The 17,969-nt window shown below is 48.4% G+C and overlaps 1 protein-coding gene across 8 annotated transcripts in view; it reads right to left on the reverse strand.

Moving 5' to 3' along the window:
• Nucleotides 1–17,969, reverse strand: part of LOC135263563 (neurexin-2-beta-like) — a 655,607-nt gene that overhangs the window by 11,183 nt on the left and 626,455 nt on the right. For all 8 annotated transcript variants that reach the window (XM_064351746.1, XM_064351747.1, XM_064351749.1 and 5 more), the window contains one exon: nt 12,739–13,061. In XM_064351746.1, coding sequence (XP_064207816.1) covers nt 12,739–13,061 — 323 coding nt within the window. The remainder of the gene's footprint in view (nt 1–12,738; nt 13,062–17,969) is intronic.

The following is a 17,969-nucleotide window of genomic DNA, read 5'->3' on the forward strand; positions in this document are numbered from 1 at the left end:
ATTTGAGACTAATAAACAGTGATGGGGGACTGTTAGGGACAGTGCACCAGCAAACTAGGGGAAGAAATCACAAGTAAAAAAAGAACTAATCAAAAAGTCTCAGTCTATGAAATAAAAAAACTTTTCTTCATTATTTGGTATTTGTAGCATCGCCTGTGCTATGTTATTGGTCAGTGTTCAAACAAAATAAAAAAAAATGAAAATAAAACATTTTTATAAAAAATGTTGCCCTTTTCTTCCTTATTTTGTCATTTGTATCCCTGCCTCTGCAATGTCATTGGTCTGTTTTGTTCAGACGAGCATGTGCTCAGCTGCTGTGTGCTCAGCTGCACACTCGTTGCGTAAAAGGAGAGCGATCCATGCACAGTCAGTGCAGGCAGCCTGCAGGTGTTGTTCTTGCACGACGTGAGAAGGACAGACTTTTGGACTGAAACTCTCCATCCCTATTGGAAGATGTTACCGTCAGTTTTGCTACGGCTCACACTGGTTGGTCAGGATTCAGAACCAGAGAGCAGGGTGCTTACCTACCCCAAAAACCATCCAGTGAGGGGGTGGCAGTGTAGTATAATGGTTAGGGAACTGGGCTTGTAACTGAAAGATTGCAGGTTGAAGAATACAACACTGCTGTTGTACTGCTGTTGTACCCTTGAGCAAGATACCCATACTGAATTGCTTCAGTATATGTCCAGCTGTATAAATGGATACTATTTAAAAATGTAAAACAAAAAACAAAATAAAATAAACAAAAAATAGGTGGTTCTGCCCAGTGCTATAGAAAAACATGACAGTTAACAGCCATAATCAGACAGCTTAATCCTAAAACCTCAGCATTTATCATCCCAGGACGATACTGAAAACTGTCACTAGAAGATCACAGTCAGGTGTAAATTATTGAGAAAAGGATAAAAGAGCAATAACCCTGTTTACAACGCCACAGAGAGCGTGGGGTACATATTCACAAATGCCCATACAAAATCAAAACGAAAAGAATGGGCTAAAGTTCTCATGCTTGAAGCATATTTACATCGTTATCAAGCATGGTGCTGATTATTCCCGTGGAGATCCAACAACGAGTGCCTGCGCCCTGTAAAATCAGCAGGCTACAGGAGGATATTTTTTTGTAAAAGAGTTTCCTTTAGAAATTTCGGAAATTCAATTTGTCTTCAAGGACTGAACATTATTAACAGCAACCTGAACTGCTGAACCAATGTGGAATCCCCAATGGGGATAAATACCCAGCCAACAATTCTGCACTGTACGAAATTTCTTTTCAAATTACTGGCAGCACAGTCAAATTATTGGTAGTCAGTAAACTACTGTATATTTACCACACATGTACTGTAATCCAGATTTACAGAATACTGTAATGAGCAGCAAAAATCTGTATTTCAAAAATATGTTACACATGAGCAACCGCAGGGCTGTCAGAAGGGATGCCACGTTCTATGGTTTTCCCCACACAATACCACGCTGATTTGTCCTTGTGAGTGCACGAGCACTCTGTGTTTTTGGGTTCTAAAGGCCATTTTACAGCAGTAAAGCCATTTTACTGCTTAAAGCCTTACAAGAGCATTTTCTCTTCCAAAAGAATAAATAAACAACCACCCGACAGCTATCTGTCACCCAATTATCAGGCTTTAGTAGACTGACAAGCTACAGTCATTGCCTGATAAACATTTTTTTAAGCTATTTTGGGAGACAAAGTTTTATTTTTTTTGTACTGAAGAGCAGTGAAGGTGAGACTAAGCCAATTACAGTCACCTCCAAATAAGTGCTTCATGCGCTGAGGTTTGGGGGGGGGGGGGGGGGTCATAGATGATTGGATTTTTTATTAAAATAATTTTATAAGGGCATACTGGTCAAAGACAAAAGACATCAAATGTGCTACCGAAAGCGTTATTTCACAATCAAGCCGTTATTTAACAGCAACAAACCATAATAGGCTGATTTATGGCTTTGACTTTCAAACAGACTGGAACATGGGAAAGAGAGAAAAGAAATCTAAATCAATAGGACACACGCACAGAAACTCTACATATATAGATTCAATGTGCGCACTCATTAAAAGAGGTGAATTTGCAAAATGAGCTTTCCCTTTCCCGTCAGCTCTAGCATGTGTGCTAAGATTACTGCGTTTGCTCCCATGTGCAACCCCGGAGTGTTTTGTAAGCTAATTAATCTCGCCTGAGTTACGCGTCATATTGAACGGGGAATGTGCGCAGTTGAGTACATGGAAAATTATGCACGCCATCCCCCCACCCCCAGCATATTTAATGTGAAGGGTTGCCAAATGTGCACACCAGTCTATGACACATGCAACCCCAAAAGCTACCGCCTGCAGGGAAGATAATCACGTTGGAATACGTATTTGTACATGCTATTAGCATTCTGGATAAATGTGCCTGGTATGAATAAGAATTAGAATAAGATTAAAAATGAGCTTGAGAATAAGAAAAAGAGAAGGAACAAAAAAAAAAGAACAAGAATTCAAATTCGAATTAGAATAAGAATGTTACTTCCCAGGGGGGTTACTTTGAAGAGCGCTACATTTGGAAACGCAGTGACAGCCAGCCGGAATACACTGTCCAGCCAATGCTATGTTCCTGAGGAGCGAGCACTGAGGGAAATATTAATATACGCTTTGTGCCATGACGTAAAGAGAAGACAAACAACTCATAGTGACGTGCCCCGAGCAGCCTGCATCAATCAAGACAGAAATCATATGAGTGTTTGCAGTTGTTTCCACAAGGATCAGTACTAGGACCAGTACTCTTCTCGCTATATATGCTACCACTTGGCAATATTATCCGGGGACATGGCGTAGAGTTCCACTGTTATGCGGACGATACCCAGATTTATATTTCAATGAAACCTGGCGAAGCACTGCCGCTTTCACGGTTAGAGGCCTGTATTGTAGATATCAAGGTTTGGATGCTTTCAAATTTTCTGCTCCTAAATTCAGACAAGACTGAAATGTTGGTTTTAGGTCCCAAAATATTAAGGGAGAAATTGTCTACTCTCACCTTAAACTGTGATGGTTGTTCGGCTGAACCTAATATGGTCGTTAAAGACCTTGGTGTCACCATTGATCCTGATCTATCTTTTGACACCCATATAAAAAACACATCCAGAATTGCCTTCTTTCAGCTGCGCAACATAGCTAAAATTAGACATTTCCTGTCAGTCGAGGATGCTGAAAAATTGATCCATTCATTTGTTACGTCTAGGTTAGACTACTGTAACGCCCTGCTTTCTGGCTGCCCTAATAACTCGTTAAAGAGTCTCCAGCTTGTGCAGAATGCAGCTGCTCGTATCCTGAGCAGAACTAAGAAGTATGAGCACATTACACCAGTACTAGCGTCGCTTCACTGGCTACCCATTAAGTATAGGATAGACTTCAAGGTTTTGCTCCTGACTTTTAAAGCTCTGCATGGACGTGCACCTGTGTACATATCGAACCTGCTCCTACCTTATAAGCCCACAAGGTCACTCCGATCTCAAGACGCAGGCTACTTGGTAGTCCCAAGAATTTCCAAGAACCTAAAAGGTGGTAGGGCTTTCTCCTACAGGGCCCCACTACTGTGGAACCAGCTTCCATTATTTATAAAGGAGTCAGACACAGTCTCAATATTTAAATCTAGATTAAAAACGCACCTCTATGCTCAAGCCTACAATCAGTTATAGTCTGGAGACAGGGTGCGAGAAGCCTGTAGTCATAGAGCTTTCTAGGTGGCAATCCTTTCCTTACTGTCACCTGTCAATCAGCTGTGACCCGACTTTACATGGGCTGGCTCTTGATAGGCGGGTATGGTTGTCTACCCCTCATGACTGCATGGGCTCTCCATCCCTGTCCTAGTAGATATGCAGCCATATTCTACTCCTGGCGGCGTCCTACAATACATAGCACTGGCACTTACTCACTGTCTGGTATATTGCAAATCCCTTAACTGCTGTTTCCACCCTCTTCCCCACGCTGCCGGCGGGGCTCTTGCCCCAACCCTCGAGAGTGCTTCGAGAGTCGTCTGGTCTCCCCCACCTCTGCGGTCCAGCCCCTCCTTCGTCATTGCCTCCACCCTGCCCACATCTGCCGCCACCTGCTGTTCCCCATCACCGCCACCTGGCCCCACCCATCATCTGAGCCACATCACTTATCATATCTTCTGCATAAACTGGCTGACATGCTGGTCACCAGTCGGCACCCTGAGCCGACCAGAGGAGGATGGGTTTCCCCCTTGAGCCTGGTTCCTTCCAAGGTTTCTCCCCATCTGCCACAGGGAGTTTTTCCTTGCCACTGTTGCCTTAGGCTTGCTCCTGTGGGGGTTTAGGCTAGGGCTGTCTGTAAAGCGTATTGTGACAACTGTTGTAAAATACGCTATATAAATAAAATTTGATTGATTGATTGATTGTTTGATTCTGTCCACATTTGTCATTTAAGATCCAATGCACCCCCAAAGCCAAGGATTGTCCAGCAACCCAAACGGTTAAGACTAATAAGCATGGACTCTGGTGCTTTATCTCTGTATTTCTCTCTCCCTGTGCCCTGGTTGGACTTGTGCATCACTGCTATATTATGAAGTGACTGGACCTACAGAGCAATGCTGTGCATGCCTATAAAGCCTTCAGCCCAGTTCTCTTCTCTATTATTTATCCATCCATCTATCCATTTACTTTCTAACCTGCGTGTTCCTGGTCAGGGTTGCAGGAGGGCTGGGGGCTATCCCAGCATGCACTGGGCAAGGCACACACCCCCAACAGGTTACCAATCCATCGCAGGGCACACACACCATTCACTCACACACTCATACCTGGGGGCAATTTAGACTCTCCGACTAGCCTTACCAACATGTGCTTGGACTGCGGGCGGAAACCTGAGCACCCAGAGGAAACCTGGGGGGAGAATGTAAACTCCACACAGAATGGGCCGGGCTGAACTCAGAACCGCCCTGCTGTGGGGCGACAGCGACATTCACAGCAGCGCCACACCACCCTTCTCTATTATTCATGACGGATATATCTGTATCTGTGTTGGCAGGCAGTGAAGTGAGCTGAGTGTTGGAAGGGAGGGAGGAAGGCAGGGAGGGAGGGAGGGAGGGAGGGGGAGAAACTCATCGGGTGTGAGAAAGATGGAATTACGCTCCAGGTGTGGAGGATTTGTGTGCCCCTGCCAGCATCACGTGCCTTCCACTGTGTAATCAGCAAGAGAAAACACACCGTGCCTGAGAACTATGGGATTACGGGACACGTTTGGAGGAGTTTTGATTGGATGCCTCTGCCAGCTGCAGCGGCTTTCCGCTCCGTAATTAGCTCAAGGGTGGCGAAGCTGGCTTTCCTAGGCAGCGAGGATCCGGCCAGATCCGTGCCTTCAGTTCTCATAAATGAACAGACAAACGGAGAGACTCCTGCCCTTAATAGGACATTCTGTGTAAACAAGCTGTCAGACAGCTTTCCTGACCTGCGAGGAGTCATCTCACGCTCCACGCCGGAGATACCCTGCAGATTTATTCTCATCAGAGCACCTGACACTGCTTCATTAGCTGTGTGACTCAGGGCCTGGGTCAGCACTGCGCCGAGCAACTAACTGCTAAATATGACATCGCCCATCATCCTGAGGAGAGGAACGCGTACGGTAAAAAAACCGAGCGTGGTCAGAGAAAGGGCACAACTTCAGTTTGTGTTTCTGGAGAATTCTAAAGGAGAAAATGCTTACGACAACTGACCAGCACATCCCAATGACGACATGAAATCCCCATCTTTATAATATGAAATTATTTTCCTCTTCATTGCAGTATATTATTGAGGGGGGGTTTATTCGGCCTGCTTTGTATAATTGGGGGTTTGCTCTCAGGTCTGAGGGGGGAGACGGCTGTGATGCCGTCACCTGATGCGGACGCTGCATCTGCAAGGAGAACAGCACGGGCTCACAGCATCGGAATGCGTGCACAGACTGTGTGTGTGGGGGTCACGGGTTCGAGTCCCGCCTGGGGCCATTCTGGGAGGCACTTCAGGCCAGCGCTTCATCCCTAATTAATCCGGTAAATATCTGGCTGTGTTAATGAGTTACGGAACGTGAAACTGCGCCCTCGCGGTAAATTGCTGCGGGAAAGGGTTTTCCGCCATCAGGTGGACGAACGCTAATGGCGGTGAGAGAGGGTGCTGGTGGGTTTCAGCAATTAGGAAAAAAAAGGCCAAAGTAGTGGCCCATATTGTAAAGTGTTTTATCTTGTGGTCCATTCATTTTCTAAGAGCCCTTTATGACAGTGTGTGAAGGTTGCGCTCAATTCCATTTCACATCTTTTTGAATCCGTATCGTGGGTGGGGATGCGCACGCTGAAGGCTACTCCACGTAGGGAAATGAGAGACGATGAAGCACAGCCTCCTCAAAATTCAAATTCACGCTCAAAGATAATTATTTTAAGAGATGATCGTGAAAATTGCGAATACAAAGTTATTTTATAGATGTAATGACAAATAAAAACATGATCATTTCTTTATTTCATTATTTTCATGTGTTTTTTGGTACACTCTGTCAGACAGTGACCTCTATCAAATGGAGATCTCACACGGGCTCTGAGGAGCTTGTAATCTGCTCTGCTTTCATCTAGAGATGTTTTTTATACTGAGAGTTATACTGAGTTCTCCTAAACATGTGACGTCGCCAGATGCTTCTGTTCACACTGCTGACTAAGCTTGCATGTACATATACTTTGTCCTATTAAATAGAAGTGGAGTTCTTCCCACCTACATCGCAAGAAACAATTTAAATCTAAGGAGCAAAGTTTTACTTAAAAGGATATCTTTGATCTCTTTAAATAAAGCAGGCGAGCCAAATTACTTACGTTTCCTAGCAAATGTTATATAGTTAGTTGGAAGCTTGTTTGTTTTCCCTTTAGCTCAGAAACTTTCTTTAGCTAGCTACATAATAGCAGTGCACAATGGAAGAGGGGTCCAAAGTGGAATGTACAGTGTGTTAGATAACCAACTGAGGGTTTTTTCAAATTGCATTGATTGATGACTACAAAAGTTATTTGTTGTTATTGCACGTTATCAGTATGTATTTCCTCTCCAGTGAGAAGACATTCAGTTTAGGAGAGGCACAACTCACAAGAGGATGACAGACCCTCCCCCAGAGCAGGATGTATGCAGAAGGGGAACTCCAGACTGCTCTGCAGTTATCATAATAGTAAACATTTTGAATGCTTATCATTTTCTCAGACTGCAATGCTTAAGGAATGCAAATGATTTTGCATTGAATCCTGTGTTACTGTCCTCCTTGGTTCATGGTGCAAGAGAGTTTTTTCCTCTCTCCTGTCACCCTGGGTCTTGCTTGCTTGGATGTCTTTAGTTCTTCTCGTGTATTAGGAATTTTGAAATGCATGAGAAAATGTTTATGTGAATTAAGTAATTAGATTTGAATGGAATTACAAGGCAATAAGCTTTTATTAAGCAATTGCACTTGTTGCCTAATTGGTCGTATAATTAAGCAATGTCTTCACGCCAGAAGTCACCAAGGGCAACCAATTTAGAGTGATTGGCCCAAAATGTTTTTTAGAGTAATTTGACCAAATCAGTTCAGAGGGATACTGAGCTTATCATCTGATTTGACACAGGGCCTTCCCTCCGGTGATTCGTTAACCCAGCAATCAGCTGTTTCAGACGTTTCACAAACCTGGGTGGTTCTGTTCCTGTTTGGGAGGGGGGGGGAGGTGGGGGCATTTCACTGGCAGGCTAATAGCAAAGTAGAGTCAGAGGTCTGAAAGAGTCTAGGATTTACCTGGGGTTGTGTGAGCAAACAGGAGAACAGGAGAGCTGTAATTAAACGTGTTTAAGTTCTCCTCCACTTCTGGGATTAACATCCCCCTGTTCCACTTGTCAACAAGGCAGACGTGTTAACAGCACTTCCACCCGACTGACTTAATTTGTGCTCGGATCCTGACAGCGTGCCTCCCTTTAATGCGTGTATTTTCATTTGTTTTTACACGCTGATATTGGTTCAGCGGACTTGTCAGCACCTTTGTTTTTTGTTTTAATATCACAGGGAATAATGAATTTTCACCACACGTCACTATCTGCGACGCATTCTCGAAGCATCTATCTGTGCTCTGCGGGTCTGATATAAGCACCATCTGCTGTGGAATAACTATGAGCTTGGCCTGAATGACAGCAGAGTAAGACGGGCCCACTGCACACTTCTCTATGCGTACAAAACACTCTGTCCTGCCAATGCGGCTTAACTGAACTTAGAGAGAGGGAGAGAGAGAGAGAGATAGAGATGAGGTAAGAGAGGAGTAAGAGAGAGAGGGGGCGAGAAATAGACAGGAAGAGAGAAAAAGAAAGAGGGAGAGAGACAGGGACAGCAAGAGAGCAAGAGAGGGAGAGAGGGGGAAGAGGGAAAAAGACAGACAGAGACAGCGAGAGAGCGATGAGAGAGGGGTCTCTCCTAATTTCCATCCCACTTCAGCGCCCCGCGTGACCTTAAATACAGCGGAGTGGGGCTCCCCTGGCCCAACCACTAAAAGGCGAGGTGCTTCACAACATCGCGGCCAGTAGAGCCTCCATTACACCATTCCTTTTGGGTGCACTGGCAGCTGACCAGATCCTGCAAACAGGGGGCGCCATAACAGGAGTGGGGCAATTACAATGATTCCAGGGGCCCTGACTGACGAGGGCCCCTCAAAAAATATTAGAACATTAGATTTCATGGGGTGGCTGGGGCCAATGTGAGATCTTCTCATGAGGCCAAGATTCCCTATTGGTGCCCCAGCTGCAACAAACTGCAAAACGTGTTGTTTGTTTCCGATGCGGTGACATGTTGACATTGTAACAGGTGGAACTTTATTTATATCGACTTACTGCTGCATGTTTCCTCTCTGCCCAATAGCAAAGCACACATGCATGCTACTAGCAACCCACACATGACTAGATTAAGGACTTATCACAGTGTCATATGTGCAGCCCACCAACACTTGCGCTTTAACACATTCCTGCTGTGTGTTCATGGATATGTATAAAACATGCCCTGACACATTATGGTATGCTGATTTTACACACAGCATATGCGAAATAGACTGGCACAATGATACTGCAGACTGTTACATTAGTCTTCATAGAAAACTCTGCTCTCTGTGAAAGATGCCTTGAACTTGTCAATAAGCAGAAGAACTACTTATTATTCATTTCAAAGGACAAGGGAAAAGATTGGCAAGTTTGGGCCACGCTGAAAAAATAAGTTGAAATATAGAAAAGGAAAAACAAATGAATACCAAGCACTAAGGGATACAGTCATCTGTGTCTTCAACTGAATGCAGATTTCTCATAAAAGAAATGATTCCTAAGGTCTGCACCCCCAAAGGAAATCTACAGCTAGTGCTTGAAGCGAAGAAAAGACAACCATGTTTGGGCCACCCTGAAAAATAAGTAGAAACATAATAAAGGAAAAAAAACAAATAAATACTGAGTATAAAAGGGATACAGCCATCTCTGTCTTCACCTGAATGCAGATTTAAAAAAAAAAAAGAAAAAAGAATCAAGTCCTTAAGGCCTGCACCCCAAAGGAAATCTACAGCAGGAGCGTGAGACGACGGGCCACCCGGCTCTCACCGCGAGCACGCGCTCAGTCGCAGGCAATCATCGCCGGCCTGCAAGAGCGATTACACGGCGTCGGCGGCTTTGATTAAGAACAGCTGCCGGAGGTGAGGGGGTCCCTCCTCCCCCTTCATTAATATCTCCCGCCGCACGTCTTTCAGGCGCCGCGAGCCGCTAGCTGCCGCCCGGGCCCTGCCAATCAATCATTACCGCCGCACGCAGCGCCGCGCGCGCCTGACAGGGGCCAGCGCGCCGCGCAACCGCCCAGGAGGCAGACGGAGCCTCCGGCGAATATTAGTCCCGCCATTAAGGGGCGATATAGCTCAGGAGGTAAGACCGATTGTCTGGCAGTCGGAGGGTTGCCGGTTCAAACCCCGCCCTGGGCATGTCGAAGTGTCCTTGAGCAAGACACCTAACCCCTAACCTCTAACTGCTCTGGCGAATGAGAGGCATCAATTGTAAAGCGCTTTGGATAAAAGCGCTATATAAATGCAGTCCATTTACCATTACGGCCATTTTGTTTTTAGCGCAGTCGCCGCGATACTGCGTGCGCACATCGTAAGGATGTTAAAATGACGAAATGCTGTAATATTTACATTTTTAACGGTAATCCAAATGACAATTAATGCCTGCATGAAATGGGGGGGGGGGGGTCACAGTCCATAGGACACCCGGCTCTCAAACCATGTACGAGTTCCCCCATGTGGTCAGAGGTTCAATCCCTTACCCTGTGCCTTCCCAGCTGTGGTCCCTTCTCTATATGTAACTCTCTCTGCTTTGTGTCTGAATACAGGGAAATAATAAAATGTCTGCTGTAATTTGAAGGGAAGAAAGACTTGGGTGGCGTTATGTGCAACGTGGACCACCAGCTATGAGGCCCTCTCTCCGCTCACAAAACGCAGGTGCCTCTTAGCCAATTAAAGAAGTGATTTAATAGTCTAATTAAAATACAGCTACATCCGCAGGACAAGGTTACGTCGCTGTTCCTTTGGAGGGGGGAATCCAATAAATATAACAATTAAGTAAAACCATAATACCAATAAAAATATATGAGTCGGAACACTGACACACACCACCTGCAGACAGCCGATAACACTGTTTAGATGAGGTCACGAGCAAAGTGTTGAGCAGGTAAGCTCCTGAGGTAAGGAAACCTGCGCATTGGCAAAATTCATGCTTTAAATAAAGTTTTTTTAAGACGAGCAGGCTGTGAGCAGGTCTGAGCTCTTTTCCGCTGGAGTGGAGCAGGTGGGATGTACAGCAAGAGAATGGCCGCCCAACAAAATGGAGTTTACTGCACACTATCACCATCAGCCACACAATTTCACAAACAAACTCTGGAGGAGTTGGCCAATCATGAAGTTATTTGTCTGGGGGAATTTCTAAATGGTTTCTAAATCCTTATGAATTAAAAATGTATTTGGTAATAACACCTTTAGAGCATTATGTTTTTTTAACATTGCATTATTCTTTGGTGGAAAGCACTTTGAGTGCCCTGTTTTGAAATAGATAAATGAGGCATATAAGTGCTGTATAAATTTTTCATTTTTAAAATGAGGGCAGGCCACCATTTTGTATTTTTCTACTTTATTTGGACTGGAGGAAAGCGGAGAGGGTAACAGATAGGGATCACAGGATCACAGAGCAAAAAATGCCAGGCAGCGGGACTGAACCCCTACTCATGTGGGGGCAAATGTATATGGTTTGACCCTCTGTGCCACATAAAACAAAATAAAACAAAATTCTTTCTACATGCATTTTTTGATATCAAGGTTATTATTATTATTTCTAGCACTGCGGTTGTTGGGCCCTTGAAAAATAAAAGCCGGAACTTTTCTGAAACCCGGAATTGCTCTTAACCCATAACCCGCCCTTTCCCCCCTCATAATGGATAGCACTGTGTCCTCCTCCACCTCCCAGTCTTCCTCAGTCTCTCTCCCTGCGCCTCCACCTTTGTCTCAGTCTCTCTCTCTGCGCCTCCACCTTTGCCTCAGTCTCTCTCTCTGCGCCTCCACCTTTGCCTGTCTCTCTCTCTGCGCCTCCACCTTTGTCTCAGTCTCTCTCCCTGTGCCTCCACCTTTGTCTCAGTCTCTCTCTCTGCGCCTCCACCTTTGCCTCAGTCTCTCTCTCTGCGCCTCCACCTTTGTCTCAGTCTCTCTCCCTGTGCCTCCACCTTTGTCTCAGTCTCTCTCTCTGCACCTCCACCTTTGTCTCAGTCTCTCTCTGCGCCTCCACCTTTGTCTCAGTCTCTCTCTCTGCGCCTCCACCTTTGTCTCAGTCTCTCTCTCTGCGACTCCACCTTTTTTCCTCCACGCCTCGGCTGGTTGGCTCGTCTAATCTCCTCCCTCCTTCCGGGTTGCCAGGTCTGATCGGCCCCTGGGGAGCGGCACGTTTGCGATGGGGTTCCCGCTTAATCACTTCACCACCCTGTCATTATTAAATTCCTTTCTCATTTCCCCCCCCATTCCTGTTCATGATGCATGGCGCTCTAATATCGGACTTGTGCTGTGTACTCCAGATAAATCACTAAGCTTTCTCTCATGCACTTTTGTTAACTAATTACACACTCGACTAATTTGATGGATTTACTCATGGGGCTTATTCGGGGCGCGACCTTCCAGGAAGTCCTCACGGCAAACTGTAACTTAGCAATGTGTGTTATTTTGCATGATTAAAAAAAATGTTCTAAGAGGCTCAACACCTGTAAACCTAAATTGTGTGGTTGAGGTGATAAAAACTGTTGGGGTTTATCAAAGGTCATTCTTTTTCTTATAGATACTCTACCCAGAGAAACAAATAATACTTTTCAAACTTATTTCAGGTTGTAGAAAGCGGTGACTGCATTTAGCTCTTTGTAAGTTTGACTGGTCTTTACAAAATAGCAGGAAGTATGCGATTTGGGAGTGGCAAGCTAAATATTACTGCAATGTTCTACAGTGCTTAGGTTAATACCAGCTGTGTATATCATATTTACAAAAGCTCAAGAGAAGGGCGTATCCTTCCACGTCTCCAACAAGCAAGTGCATCGTCTCCTTAATTGCCAATGTTGCCAAGGCAACCAGCCAATCTGAGAGGAACAAGGCAGAGGTCACTGTGGGAGAGAAAGGGGGGGGTTAGCTATGACCTTGTCCCGCCCCGGCTGGCCCCGCCCCGTACCTGTGTGACACTGTCCCGCATGGTGGGGGAGCGCTGTTTGCGCGTGGTTGTGGTTGCCATGGTAGTGGTGGTCTCCATGATGGTGGTGGACATGTCGGCCAGCGGGGTGGCGGAGGTGGTTTCCGTGGTGAGGACGGACGGGACGTCCCCCACCAGCCGCAGGTTCCCCACCGCCTGCACGTTGGGGTCCCCCTCGGCCGCCAGCTTGAGCACCTGCAGCCCGTTGTAGTAGAGCCCAGAGATCTGGCCCTGGAACGGCAGGCCCCTGTCCTGACCCCCGATTTTTATCGCCGCCTGACTGTTAAAGATGGTCAGCTGTCTCCCTGCGATGGAGAGAGAGAGAGAGAGAGGGAGAGAGAGAGAGAGAGAGAGAGAGAGAGAGGGAGAGAGAGAGAGAGAGAGAGAGAGAGGGAGAGATGGGGAGAGAGAGAGAGAGAGAGAGAGAGAGAGAGGGAGAGAGAGAGGGAGAGAGAGAGAGAGAGGGAGGGAGAGAGAGAGAGGGAGAGATGGGGAGAGACAGAGAGAGAGTGAGAGAGAGAGAGAGAGGGAGGGAGAGAGAGAGAGGGAGAGATGGGGAGAGAAAGAGAGAGAGGGAAGAAGAGAGAGAGAGAGAGGGAGAAATGGGGAGAGAGTGACAGAGAGAGAGGGAGGGAAAGAGAGGAAAAGAGATAGCAGAGGACATACAGTCAGTCTCATCCTCCCTGTACGAAGGCCCATGTGTAACCTATGAGATATCTTAGATCTTTGGCTTCCTGGTAGCACTTCAGAGAAAAGTGGCGGGATGTCCCACAGGTGGGCTCAGAGGTGCACCCACTGAGGCGCAGGGCTCACAGAGAGTGCCATTCGAACTCTGGGCCGAGTGCCTGCCTAATATCGCCCATGAACGCGTCACTCAGGAAGAGCACTGTTAACCCAAAGGGAGCGGAATTAACTGGAGAGGAGGAAGAAAATGTGAGTGGTGCTTATCTGTGAGTGTGTGTGTGTGTGAGGGTGTATGTGTGAGAGAGTGTGTGTGTGTGACTGTGTGTGTGCATGTGTATATATATGTGTGTGTGTGTGTGTGTGTGTGTGTGCTTGCGTGTGCATGTGAATTTATGCATATGGGTGTGCATGCATAGGCTTTTGGGAGATAACCCTGAACACGGCTCATTTTCATAGACATGAGTTCCACCAGCGAGCCCCAGAGACGAAGTGCTTCCAGGATTTCACGGCCTGGTTTCCGACACCGATGTCTGTCCACGTCTGCGGCTTTCCCACAACCGCTCTCTCTTAGCCGCGGCGCTGACCCCTGACCTCCGTTACCTTAAGAGCCCTTAAGCAGGGGAGGGTGTGCCGCGGAGGACAGCTAAGTGCAGGATTACTTAAAACTATTTGGTCGGGAAAAACTGGCTCACGGCAACTCTTATTTATCACTTTGAAGGACAGGGACTTATTTATGGGTTAAAACCTCCCCTGTGGGGGGATGTTCAAGACTCCCGTTTCCCTGGCTTGAGGAGAAAAGCGCAATCTGGGTCAGCGCCTCCTCTCACTGTTCCCTCTCTCAAACAGGAGTGGCCCTTTCTTACTGGCCTATGGAGCCAGGCTCGGTGGACACAAGCCAAGCGATGGGCCAGAATAACAGCACAGGGAGAACTGCCCCATCGCACAGACCGGATCAAGGATCAGTCGTGTGCTTCATAAGAAAGCTAAAGGATTTGGCCAGAATCTTAAGAGCCCGTCTGTGAGGAGAGACAGCAGACCCCTGTCCACCCAAACTGCTGCGTCCTGGGAGGGCCGGGGCGCTGAGCTGCAGCCGCAGGCTGGAAGCGGCCCTGTTTTCACCACGGAAGGCTCGGGGCGCACGCCTGGCCTCGCTCCACATTCCTGTCCTTGACACGAGCGCCGCGGTTTGATATTCCCCTCGCGGCCCGGCGGAGCCGCGGATCAGCGCGGCGGGCGTGGGAGGGGGGGTGGGTGTGGGCGGGGGCGGCTGCAGCGGCGCCAGCGCACAGAGAGGGGGCGCCGTGGGGTGGAGCCGATGGCGTGGGACAGACATCAGCGTGGAAACGCGCCTCGCCAAAGAGCAAAGAGTCTTCACACACGATGGCATGCGTACATACACACACACACACCGGCATGTCTATGCACACACACACACACACCGGCATGTCTATGCACACACACACACACACACACAATGGCAGCGTACAACACAACACACACCACACACAATGGCAGCGTAACCACACACACACATGGCACGGCATCACACACACACACCGGCATGTCTACACACACACACACACACACAGCGGCACGCGTACATACACACACACACACACAGGCATGTGTACACATACACACACACATAGACGCAGGTGTACACACACACACACACACACACACGCACACACACAGGCATGTGTACACACACACACATGGGCACGTGTACACACACACACACACCGGCACATCTACACACACACACACACACACACACACACACACAGACGCACGCATACACACATAATATTGACAGAGCATTGCTTTCAGGGTCTCCCACGTCCATCTGTCGCCCCGCTCAGTCATCATTGGCTGGGAAGGTGAAAAGGGTTCAGCCCAGCGTGTGTCGGTCCGCTCCTCTGGCTCTCTGTAGCATCGAACCCAGCCCTCCCAGGACACACCCCCCCCCCCTCCATTTAAGCAAACCCGCCTCCCCGATTTAAGCAAACCCGCCTCCCCCGCCCCACAGTGCCCCCCACGCCCCCTGATAGAACAGGCACCGGCGCTTCAGAAAGGGCCCCTCAAAGGAGACGGGAAGATGACAGACCCCGCCTTTAAAGCTCTCGCGTCTGAGCCCTGCTTGGAAGACTGAAAGAATCGGCGGTAGCTGGGACGCAGAGCAGATGACACCGGCAGAAACTCTAATGATGGGGAGGAGGGAACGAGATATCAAAACAAGACCATGGATGAGAGAGAGAGAGAGGGAGAGAGAGGGAGATGGGAATGAAGAGAGGAAGGACAAAGGGACAATGAGCAGGACTGGGCATCACACCACCCTAAACGAAATAACTTTCCACCTTTATGCTTTTTCTACGGTAATGACTATTTTTCCATATTTCCACACTGTTAACACCGCTGTTATTGTTGCCAGTGTCATTTATCATTATCAGCAATGTTACTGTTTCTCAGTTTAGTTCCTTGCCCTTATTGTCTGTGGGCATGGTTATATACTCTGTGCTGAGCACACCGTGACCGCGTTCGGTCTGATGCATTCTGGGGCGGGCGAGCCCACAGGACTCAGTGACAGGGCGGAGGCTCTCTCTCACGTGAGATGCTGACCAATTGGATCGCTTGAGAGCAGAATGATGTAATGGCTCCAAAGTTTAACTCAGCTCCACTCTTCCTGCCGTAACCATGGAGAGAGGGCATTCTTCAACTGAAAGTGAGCGATGAGAGCAGCGCTCTCCTGCCTGACAGCTGATCAATACCTTTCGGGGGGAAAAGGCAGCGTTCTCCTGGTCAAGCCTGGGTCACTTTCTCCCAAACCCAGACCCCAGCCCTCCCCCCAGCCTGTCACAAGGTGGCACAAGTGGCTGTCTGCAGTCACAGCGTGATGAAAATGTTAAAATAAAACCTGACCGCTTCATGGGCATGGGCATGAACACCACCGCCCTTCGCACGGTACGGCTGCGGCGGTTTGGGCGTACTCAAACGCGCACGCTGAAGGCAGTGTGTCCGCCCGGGCGGGAGCAGGGTCCCCCCCCCCCCGCGGCTGCCGAAATGCCTTGGGTCTGCGACGCGCGGCGGCCCGGGACGGCTGCTGCGGCGCGCTCGTCTGCGTTTCTCGGCTGGTTTGTGGGGGGAGCGGGACGACGCCGAGCCGCAGCTGGCGGTACGGCGGCCAGCGGGTCCGTCTCTCCGTCTCCCTTAAAGAGAGTTCACTCACTTCCCCTCGCCGCACGGCGACAGGAAGCGAGCCGGCACCAAGGAGAACGGGCCAGGCGTCTCGCAGATCTGCCGCGATTGGCCAGACGGCTCCGTTCATAAAAGCCGGTAAATTCTGAAGGTCGTGCGTCTGGCTGGTGCTCACCCACGTGGCCCCCCCCCCCCCCCACTGCACCTGTAATGTAACAGCCTCCATCGTTCCATCGAGCGCAAAACCTTGGAGCTAGCCTGTCTCCAAAACAATATCACACTTTAGATGCAGACCTCTCTGCTGCACAATCTTGCGACAATGCCACCACCCCCCCCCCCCCCCCCCCCCCCCCCCACACACACGCCTACACTCTCCAGTCACGGCCACTGAATGGGCCTCCGCAGCAGAATGAGCATCCCGCGACAGACAAAGCAGAAGAAGAGACGGCGGTCAACTCGATAAATAAATATTTATACTCCTCCAGACAGCGTACATCAAATCCAGCCGGCACCGGAGCGCGTTTCTTAAAGTGATAAAACAGACAGAACGGCGACTCGGCTCGAAGGACATCAGGCATTAGCGGAGGACGCTAATGGACACCACTTGCTCCTTTAGGTCCTGGATTAAGAGGCTCCGGTGGTGACCTCACGCGGCGTAAGCGCTGAGAGAGAGAGAGAGAGAGAGAGAGAGAGAGAGAGCGGCTCGGTCCGAGCAGACGGCGGCTGATGAACGAGCAGCCCTTTCCCTTCCCACAGAGAGCGCGAGCAGGGCGTCGCCGACGGGGGAAACTGAGTCTGCCATTTTTTTTCGTTTTTTTTAAATGGAGAGCAGGACAGCCTGCCCTCCTTTCGTGTGGCTCGGTTTCATCCAGACGGGCATACAGCGGAGAGGGTAATGGATAGGGAAGGGGACTCCAACGCAGAGGGTGACACGGCTGGGGATGGAACTCGAGCCCTCGCGGGGTGGGGGGGTGGGGGGGGGAATGCATACACGGCTTGAGATTGTTCCGCCCTGTAGACCGTGCTTGCGTGTCTCACCAAGTTTGTGATCTTTAAAGAAAGCTATTTCCAGAGGTCTGTGCTTTGCTCTCTCCGTTCTGTATGTCAGGAGCTCTTACAGACCTCTATATTTGTCCAGACAGTGAGCAAACACCAGAAGAAACTAACAACAAAACAAGTGCAGAAAAACAAGGGCTCAAATACAAAAGGAGGCAAAGTAAATAAATCTACTCTGGCTTTGTGACTTTGTGAAGCATACGTGATGCTGCAAGTCTCTGAGCTCTTCTTGTCCAGCGCAAACAGATGGCTAAGAGATGTCTCAAGTATTCATCAAA

This window comes from Anguilla rostrata, chromosome 9 (assembly GCF_018555375.3).
Source record: "Anguilla rostrata isolate EN2019 chromosome 9, ASM1855537v3, whole genome shotgun sequence".
NCBI classification, from domain to species: Eukaryota; Metazoa; Chordata; class Actinopteri; order Anguilliformes; family Anguillidae; genus Anguilla; species Anguilla rostrata.